The sequence below is a fragment of the Ursus maritimus genome, unplaced genomic scaffold, assembly GCF_017311325.1.
Source record: "Ursus maritimus isolate PB19 unplaced genomic scaffold, ASM1731132v1 scaffold_5, whole genome shotgun sequence".
Classification (NCBI taxonomy): domain Eukaryota; kingdom Metazoa; phylum Chordata; class Mammalia; order Carnivora; family Ursidae; genus Ursus; species Ursus maritimus.
The window spans coordinates 46,666,287-46,677,169 of NW_024426663.1; the positions used below are offsets into that span (position 1 = coordinate 46,666,287).

The 10,883-nt window shown below is 39.6% G+C and overlaps 1 protein-coding gene across 1 annotated transcript in view; it reads left to right on the forward strand.

Annotated features, from left to right (window-relative positions):
- Positions 1 to 751, forward strand: part of DHX29 (DExH-box helicase 29) — a 42,667-nt gene extending 41,916 nt beyond the window's left edge. The window contains exon 27 of the mRNA XM_008691679.2: positions 457 to 751. Coding sequence (XP_008689901.2) covers positions 457 to 518 — 62 coding nt within the window. The 3' untranslated portion in view covers positions 519 to 751. The remainder of the gene's footprint in view (positions 1 to 456) is intronic.
- The last annotated feature ends 10,132 nt before the right edge of the window (positions 752 to 10,883 follow it).

The following is a 10,883-nucleotide window of genomic DNA, read 5'->3' on the forward strand; positions in this document are numbered from 1 at the left end:
CTCCAAGAGCCCTCCCCTGCTCAAAGTTTTTGTTTCCTTTGGACTAAACATGGAGCAGCTGGTATCAGTTCCTTCTTTGTCCATACTATGGAAATCTGACATATTCTCAAGACCATGGAACAGTCAATAGATCCTTCAGTGTATCTGAGCTAGCTGACAAAGTTAGGAAACCCCTTGTCTTAACGGAATTTTTAAAGAAATAATTCCTTATGAAGGACAAATAGTTACATTACATCATGTCTTTGGGCGTTAGCCTACTTCTTGTGAGAGCAGGTGTCAAATAACTATAACAATAATTAATATAGGGCAACAGATTCTATTTTATTGCTGGTATTAGTATTGTCTTCTAATTTAAAAGAATCTTTTAATGAAGTATGCCTGCTGTTCACATGTGTATACATTGGGAATTTAGCCAGGTGGTGACTTTGTTCATGGGTGTTTTTTTCTTCCACTCAGATGACAAGATTCTACAGATCATTACAGAACTGATAAAAACAGAGAATCATAACGGGAACTGAAAGTCATGGTCAACCGCTTTAAATACAAAGATGAAGATATGTCATGAAATTATGTGAAAATGGACCATCGCATTAAGTATTCCAGTACTTAAAATGTTGGTACTAGCCATAACTTAAAGGTGGTGGAAAAAAAGCACATACTTTAAACATGTGTAATTTTCTAGTTCCTTTTTAATGATAATTATTTGCAGTGTATTTACCACTACATTTACAATAAATTCTTTGGTATCATCCATGCTTTCTACATCATTATGTGCCTATATCAAGGCCTGTGTCTGTAGTATCTGTAACTTAGGGTCCTGATTGCCTGTGTTTACACCTCATCCTCTACCAGTCCTTCTTATCCGGAGAGTTTAGACTTTCTTGACCCACAAGAGAAAGTGAACTCCAAAACCAGTTGTAATTAAATTTCCTTGAAAAGAACAACTTCAGGAATCAGCTACTCAGGTTTCTGTTTTGCTTATCAAACACTAAGGATGAACAGATACTACTGCTCGCCGTGCACAAGGACGCAGCGCTGGAGAGCAGGCAGGCACGGCGCTGCTAGCCTTGGGGCGGACAGCTTACGCCATCTTCCTCAATCCTAAGCTTTGCTATCAATGCCCTTGAACCCTTCTTTGTACCCATAATTGAATTAATAAAGTCAGTTACTTTGAGATAGTAAAATATGCTTAGATATTTTTCAAGGGTTTTAGTTGGTTCACCGGCAGAGAATCTTTTGAAACTCCATTTTGATTACACAGAGGAGTTTTCCCTTCATTTCCAGTCAAGATTGTTGAAGAACTTCAGAAACAGTCCCGTGTAGACCAAATGGCAGGAACTGTGTCTGAAGGACAAAAGATTAAGAATCTAGTCCAACTGCTGGACTCTCTTAATAGGTACTCAGTATTTGTTGATGAATGAATAAAAGAAGCTATAACTCACTTTATGTGCAGGTGGAAGTAAAAATACTTAGCAGCAATCGCTAACTTTAGCTTTCTGCCTGCAGCGCGGTAAAGGAATTGACAGCAAAGTCAAATATGATTGCAGTTTGGAATCCCTAGCTAGTGCCATTGATAGAACTGAACATGTCCGGTCACAGAGCTAGCTTGGGTGCTAGAGGAAGTTCAGTTGGTGACATGGAGACAGAAATTGTGGAGTCCTGCAGTAGAACTAATGTTTCCCATCGCCCGGGATGAGCAAGCTGGCGCCCGAATGGTTTTTCTGTATTGGTTTTACTCCCCCGAACAACCATATGAGTAGGTGGCACGTTATCCCCATTGTACAAATGAGGAAGCAGGCACAGAGAAGGGAAGTAACTTGGCTCAGATCAAACTGGCAGTAAGTGGCAGAGGCGTGATGGCTCTAGAACCATTTAAATTTCTGAAATGTAATCCTATCATTACTCCTTTGAAATTGGCAAAAAGAGGCATCAGGATTAGGGCCATCGGGTTAGAGTCTTCCATAGGGATATCGTCGTTCAAGACATGAGAGTGGAGATAAGCACCAAAGGAGAGAGCACACAGAAGACAAGTGAGATTGAAATCTTGCAGAACTCCCTATCTCAAAGTCCATTCACTCCTTTCCATCTCCTTAGCCATCACTCCAACCCAGGTCATCGTTCACCTATGTCACTGTAGTAATCACCAACCTATGCTCTCCCCTTCCTATCCCTCTGTACTCCATTCTTCTCTACAACTCTTAAGAATCAGCTTTTAATTTTTTATTTTTCACATTTTAATTCCAGTACAGTTAACAGTGTTATATTAGTTCCGGGGTATACAATATAGTGACTGAACAGCTCTGTACACTACTCAGTGCTCATCGTGACAAGTGTAGTCCTTAATCCCTGTCACCTATTTCACCCATTCCCTGACCCACCTCCCCTGGGGTAACCACCAAGTTGGTTCTCTACAATCAAGAATCTGTATTTTGGTTTTTCTCTTTTTTTCCTTTGCTCCTTCGTTTGGTTCCATAAATTCCCCATAAGCGAAATCACAGGGTATTTGTCTTTCTCCGACTTATTTCACTCAGCGTTATACCTTCTAGTTCCATCCATGCTGTTGCAAGTGGCAGGCTTTCATTCTTTTATGGCTAAGTAATGCCCCATTATATATATTTATATAAAATCACATCCTTGTAAGAATGACGTTTTGAAAGGTACCTATCGCTTAGCTGATTTAAACCCTTTCTGGTCTCCCAGTGCCTTTAAAATAAAAACTAACCATGACCTATAAAGTTCTGTTCCACACTACCCTCCAACCTCCTCTCCTCCTCTCCCAGATTTCTCACAGTGCTCCAGCCACACCATACTCTTTTTGAATCCTAGAAGATTCCAAGTGGCTTTTTAAACATTTGCACGTGCTATTCTCTGCTGTAAAGTACTGCTTGTATTCTTTACCAAACACACCTTATCCTGCATCAATGATGTCTCCACAGACCACCCTGCTGATTTCCTCGCTGACCACCCTTCCTGAAGTACCTCTCCCCATTTAATGATTCTCACAACGTGGTACTTATCTCAACATGTAACATCTGCTTTTTGGCTTCTCCCACTGGACCATCGGCTGCACCATGACTGTTTCACTCACTCACGTATACTGAGCACAGTGTGTGGCACATACAGGCATTCAGTTGTGTCTGTTGAATGAAGGAATCATGTGTGAAGGAATGGAGAACAAGGAGTTCAGATATGACTGCAGTTTCTTGTGGAAGTCAAGGAAGGAGAGTTTCTGGAAGCAAGGGTATTATCAACAAGTGTTACGGACTAAGAAAAGACTACCACAGAAAGAGATCAAACTTTAGAGAGCAGTTTGAATTAGGGGTGGCAAGGAAGGACATGGTCACAGGTCCCACAAGCACATACATTTGAAGATTGCAGGAATCAGAGCGTACAGTTGATTATAGAGAAAGGATACACAGCAGGATGAGTAAGGGAAAAAGACACCACACAGAATCTGGAGGAATCTACACAAAGGCTTCCTACACACGTTCAGTCTTTCTGCCCACAGAAGCCCAGGTGAGACTCAGAGTCCACGGGTATTTTACTTGAGGCTGGTCACGTAGGCACAAAGACCAAAACCATAACTATAAAAATTCCAGACTCCCAGAAGGAAAGCAGGTATTAAGTGCCCCAAGCAGGCCAAACAGTGTTATCCGAAAAACACTGAACTCTTCAAAAGCCAAGTGCTCAGGCTCCAGCCAAGAGCCAACCGTGCAAGCAGGACCTTCTAAGGATAGCAGCCTGAGGCCTGCTATGTTAACTGTCCTACACACACACAAAGCATGATTTTTACAGAATGAATACACACTAAAAGGTTGGTGCCCCAAATGAAGAGCGCTCTACAGATGTGACGAAGAAACAGCCTAAGACGTTGAAGAATGAGATCTTTTAGGATGGGAAGATCCTCAGCGATTTACAGACGAAACAGAACTAACCAGCAGACAATAATAATACCAGCATCAGGGGTACCTGGCTGGTTCAGTCCGTAGAGCATGCAATTCTCAATCACAGGGTCTTGAGTTCAAGCCCAACTTTGGACGTGGAGCCTACTTAAAAAAAAAAAAAAATATATATATATATATATATATATATATGTATATATATTTATATAGAATAATATCAGCATCGGAGGGAGCCCAACGATGGACTCAAGAAGAATATCGGAAACAAGCTGGAAAGGCTTTGGCTTTCCTCAGCAATGAATGCTTAGGGGCTTGAGATGAGCCGATTAAGTTGATGGTGGGCATTTTTTTTGCTTTCAAGGAACCATATGGGATCTTAGAATGAAAGAGATTGTCTCATTGAATTGTTGACCAAAAATGCTTACGTAGAGGCAAACGGGGCCAGAAGAGAGGTCATGGATCAGGAAAATAAAGAGGCTGAGGAATTAGAGGTCAGGATCTAATCCCAATTCATTATGAATAAGTGGAACGTAAGGAGGCTGATGAAGGAAAATAATTTCAGAATTTAAAATCTGAGCTGTAACTCTTGCAATAATAAGTAAACGTATTGGTGGTGGATAGCAAAATACAGATGGTTATCACCGAAGGTAGGTTCAGAAACAGGAGGGCCAACATGTTGCTTTATCAGTGTGGATGTAAGAAAAGGATGGAGACGGGGCGCCTGGGTAGAGCAGCGGTTAAGCATCTGCCTTCGGCTCAGGGCGTGATCCCGGCGTTCTGGGATCGAGCCCCACATCAGGCTCTTCCACTGGGAGCCTGCTTCTTCCTCTCCCACTCCCCCTGCTTGTGTTCCCTCTCTCGCTGGCTGTCTCTATCTCTGTCGAATGGATAAATAAAATCTTTAAAAAAAAAAAAAGAAAGAAAGAAAGAAAAGGATGGAGACTAGGCCAGGGCTTCTGTGTTATGGCTATTGGGGAAAGCAGGAAAGTGCCCTGCAACCTTGACAGCAAAAATGAATGAATAAGTGAATGAATGAATGAATGAATGAGAGGATCATATGAGAAAATGGCATGCTCTTCAGGTAAAAACTTGTTGAACACTGGTAGTGGAACAGGAGTATGCCAACCTCTTCTCATTAAATCAATTCTTACACTTAAAAGTATTACAGTCTTTATTAGGATTAGCTGGAAGCAAAGGAAACATTAAAGGAAAGCAGATTTCGATTAATTTTTTTTAACTGAGCATGATGTGATAAGCACTGACTAATAAAAGCTTTATCATATTCTTGTTCAGTCCTGACAACAATCCTGAGGGGAGATGGGTAATGTATTTCCGATTTACAAATAAGGAAACAGCCTAAGACGCTCAATTTTCTGAGGTCACTCAGCTAGGGAGGAAAAATGAAAAGACCACTGAAAAATAATGTGAGCAGTGTACTGGCATAAAGATAGACGTATATATCTATGGAACAGAACTGAGAGTTCAGAGATAAGCAAACCCGTCTACGGAGAACTGATTTGTAATACGTATGCCAAGACCATCAATGGGAAAAGAACAGTCTTCTCAAGAAATGGTGCTGACACAAATGGATATCCACAGGCAAAAGAATTAATTTGGACCTTTATCTTACACCATATACAAAAAATTAGTGCATCATAAAGCTAAAAGCAAAAACAGTAGTCCTTCAAAGGGCACCGTAAGGAAGTAAAAAGACAACCCGTGGAATGGAAGAAATTATTTGCAAATCATATCTCTGATAAGGGACTTGTACCTAGAATACATAAAGAACTGTTACAACTCAAAGGTAAAAAGACAACAGAATTAAAAAATGAGCAAACTAGGAAAAGAAGGAAATTACTGCAATATAATAAAGGCCATATATGAAAATCCCACAGCTAACATCATACTGAATGGTGAAAAACAAAGCTTTAATCTAAGATCAGGAACGAGCAAGGATGCCCACTCTAGCCACTTATATTCAACATCGTACTGGAAGTGCTAGCCAGAGCAACTATGCACGAAAGAGAAATAAGAGGCATTCAAAGCCGAGGAAGAAATAAAATTACCTGTTTGCAGGTGACATGATATTTTATGTAGAAACCCTAAAGATCTCTCTCTCTCTCTCACACACACACACACACACACACTATTAGAAATAATAAATGAATTTAGCAAAGTTGTAGGATAAACTGACATATAAAAATCAGTTGCATTTCTACACACTTAACAATGAACAGTCCAAAAAGAAAATTAAGAAAACAATCCCATTTTCAGCGGCATAAAAAATAGTGAATTACTTAGAAAGAAGTTTAACCAAGGCGGCAGAAGATTTGTATACTAATAACATTGCTAAAATAAAGATGACACAAATAAAAGGAAATTAAATGCTCATGGATCAAAAGACTAAATATTGTTAAAATGTCTGTATTACCTAAAGTGGCCTACAGATTTGATGCAATCCCTATAAAAGCCTCAATGGTATTTTTTACAGACATAGGAAAAACAATTCTAAAATTTATAATGGAACCGCAAATGACCCTGACTAGCCAAAACAACCTTGAGGAAAAGGAACAAGGCTGAAGGCCTTTTTACACTTCCTGATTTCTAACCATGAAAAAGCTACATGCTCAAAACTATGGTGTTGGGATACCCCAGACAGACATGCAAAGCAACAGAACAGAACAGAGGGCGCAGAAGTAAATCCACATGTATAAGGTCAACGTGACCTTCAAGGAGTGTGCCAAAACTAAACAGGGAGAGGATAGTCTCCTCCACAGAAGCTATTGGGAAAATTGGATATCCGCGTGCCAAAGAATAAAACTGCAGTCCCATCTTCCACCACACACAACAATCAACTAAAAATAGATTAAACAAAGAGTAAGATCTAAAACTTTAAAACTCCTACAAGAAAACTAGGGGGAAAGCTTCATAACACAGGTAATGAAAATGATTTATTGGGTAGGACGCTAAAAGCACAGGCAAGAAAGCAAAGATACAGAGTAGGACTAAATTAAAAAGTTTCTGTACAGCGAAGGAAACATCACAAGAGATAAAAGGCAACCTACGGTACGGGGGACAATATTTGCAAGCCATGTATCTGACAAGGGTTAACCTCCAAAAGCAGTATATTCTCCTACAGCTCAGTAACCAACCCCAAATGACCTGATTCTAAACATGAGCAAAGGACTTGAATAGACATTTCTCCAAAGAAGACAAAAAACGACCAACAGGTATATGAAAAGATAATCAACATCACTAACCATCAGGGAAATGCGAATCAAAACCATAATGACACATTAGCTCACACCCGTTGGGATGGCCATTATTTAAAAAAAGAAACTAAAAAAAACAAAAACAAAACAAAACACTGCACAGAAAATTGCCACCGTGAGCAAGGATGCAGAGAAATTGCAAACTCTGGGCACTGATGGTGGGAATGTAAAACGGCGCAGATGCTATGGAAAACAGTATGGAAGTTCCTTAGAAAATTAGAAGAACTACCACATGAACTACTGTCAATCCCACTTCTGGATATTTGTCCAGAAGAAATGGAATCAGGATCTCAAAGAGATTCTTATACTCTCATGTTTACTGCAGCATTATTTATAATAGCCAAGAAGTAGAAACAACCTAAATGTTCACTGACAGATGAATGGGTGAAGACAAGGTGGTGAATGCACGCGATGTATTTGTTTTCAACTTTCAAAAAGACGGAAATCCTGCCATATGTGACAACATAAACAAACAATGAGGGCATTACGCTAAGTGAAATAAGCCAGTCACAGAAGGACAAACACTGCATGATTCCCCATATGTGAGGACCTAAAGTAGTCCAACTCACAGAAACAGAAGGTAGAGTGGTGGTTGTCAGGGGCTGGGAGGAGGGGGAAATGAGGAGATGCTGTTCAGTGGTATAGAGTTTCAATCACATAATATGAAAAAATTCTACAGATCGCTGTATAGCACTGTACTTACAGTGTGGTTCATATTGTGTGTGTACTTAAACTTTAGTAAGAGGGTAGATCTTCCGTGTGTGTGCGTGCGTGTGTGTGTGTGTGTGTTACTACAGTAAAGAACACAAAGGATTTGAATAGATTTTTCTCCACAGAAGATATATAAATGGCTAATAAGCCCATGAAAAGATGTGTAAGAGTGTTAATAGAGAAATTCAAATCAAACCCACAATGAGATACTTCCTTTCTACTACTAAAATAACGAAAAAATCAGACAGCATCAAGTGTTGGGGAGAATTTGGAGAAAATGAACCTCTCATACAGTTCTGGGGGAGTATAAAAATCATGGAGCTGCTTTGGAAAACAGTTTGGCAATTCCTCAAGAAGTTAAACAAAGAGCTAATATAGGACCCAGCAGCAATTCCATTTCTAGCTGTATACCCAAGAGAAGTAAAAACCTACGTCCACACAACAAGCTGTCCATGACCCCAAACAGCGAAAGCAATCTCCAATCTCGAGAAAGAAGAATAAAGTGGGAAATACCAAGCTCTCAGGTTTCAAACTATACTACAAAGCTTAGCAATCAAAACAGTATGGTACTGGCAAGAAAACAGCCACATAGATCAAAGGAATAGAATAGAGAGCCCAGAAATAAACCCACACTTATCAGATCAAGTAATCTATGAGAAAGGAGGCAAGAATTTCAGTAAATGGTGTTAGGAATACTGAACAGCCACATATGAAAGAAGGAAAATGGATCACTATCTTACACCATTCACAGAAATACATTCAAGATGGATTAAACACTTGAATGTAAGACCTGAAACCATAAAACGGCTAGAAAAAACACAGGCAATAAGCTTTCTGCCATTGGTCTCAGCAATATTTTTTTGGACCAGTCTCCCCAGGCAAGGGAAACAAAACCTAAAATAAATGAGATTACATCAAATGAAAAATCTTTTAAACAATGAAAGAAATCAATAACATAATAAAAAGAAAAGCTATGGAATGGGAGAAGATATTGGCAAATCATACATCTGATAAGGGGTTAGTATCCAAACAATTATAAAACAGGCAGCGGACTAGAATAGATGTTTTCCAAAAACAGACATCCAGATGGGCAGCAGACACATGAAAAGAAGCTCAACATCACTAGTCACCACAGAAGTGCAAATCAAAACCACATCAAGATATCACCTCACACCTATCGGATTGGCTATTATCAAACAGTGAAAAAATAACAAGTGTTGGCAAGGATATAGAGACAAGGGAACATTCATGCACTGTTGGTGGAAATGGAAGTTGGTGTAGCCAATAGGTTAAACAGTATGGAGGGTCCTCAAAAAATTAAAACTATGATATGATCCGGCAATTCCATGTCTGGGTATTTATCTGAAGAAAATGAAAACACCAATTTGAAGAGCTACATGCATCCCTATGTTCACTGCCGCATTACTTACAAAAGCCAAGATATGGAAGCAACCTAAGTGCCCAACAAGAGAGGAGTGGGTAAAGAACATACGGTATAAATACACAATGGAATACTCAGAGCCATAAAAAAGAACGAGATCTTACTGTTCATGACAACACAAATAGACCTAGAAGGTATTATGCTAAGTGAAATAAGCCAGACAGAGGAAGACAAAGACAATAGGATTCCAATTACATGGAGAGTCTAAAAAAACAAAACAAAACAGAAACAGACTCGCAGAAACAGGAAACAAACTGTTGGTTACCATAAGGGGAAGGAGCTGGGAGGGCAAGTGAAATAGGTGAGGGGGGTTAAGAGGTAAAAACTTGTGGTTATACATGTCAAGGAAATGCAATGCACAGCATAGGGAATACAGTCAGTAATATTGTAGCAAGTTTGTACAGTGACAGGTGCTAACCATAGTTATTCGTGGGGTCCTTTCATAATGTATAAAAATATCAAGTCAGTATGATAAATACCTGGAACTAGTAGGATACTGTGTATCAATTATACTTCAATTTCAAAAAAAGTCTGTACATGTATATTCACAACAGCATTATTCACAAAAGCCAGAAAGCGGAAACAATTCATGTCTATTAGATGATAAATGAATTTTAAAAATTTGTCAATACACTATAACAATACAATGGAATATAATTTGACCATAAAAAGGAATGAGGTACTAAATGCGTGCTAAAACACGGATGAACCATAGAAACGTGCTAAATGAAAGAAGCCAGTCACAAAAGAGCACATGTGATATGATTCTGTTTGTATAAAATGCCCAGAATAGGCAAATTCATAAAAACAGATGGAAAACATAAAACATTCGTGGTTTCCAGAGGCTGGGTATAAAGGGGAAAGGTGTTTCTTTCTGGGGAGATGCAAAGCTTCCAAAATTAGAGTGTGAGGGTATTACACGACTCTAACAACCCCTGAATCATACACTGCAACAGGGTGAATTTGTGTATTGTATGCAATATGGGTTCTGCATTTATGTATAATTTGTTTCATTTTTAAGGAAGAACAAGTAACAGTGGTAAAGGATGAATTAAGGATAGAAAAAAGGCAAGAAGATGGCCCAGAAAGCAGCTACACTGCCATTTTTTCCAATCAACACTCCTGACCACTCAGCACATTCACTGAGCGTTTCCATAAACTGTGGTTGGTCTTGGCCATAGAGCAGTGGAAAAAAGGACAAAAATCTCTTTCTTCACGGTTTCCGGTAGAGGGAGACGGGTGATAATCCAGACAATTCAACAGCTTGTCAGCTGATAATGGGCAGAAAAGAGATGGGAGTGCAATGGCAGGGAGTAGAGAGGAAGGATTTCAGTTTTAAATTGCATGGTCAGGGAAGCCTTCCTGAGACCGTGACAGAGCAAAGCCTTGACAAAGGGGAGGGAACTAGCCACGAAGACATGGTTGGTGAGAATTCCAAGTAGAGGAAACTTCTAGTGCAGGAAAATGGGCTGGTGGAGTCAAGGGTCTGTACGTCAGCCAGTGGGGGTGGAATTGAGAGGTCAAGGGAGAGAACATTAGATGTCAGGGGTCAGGCTG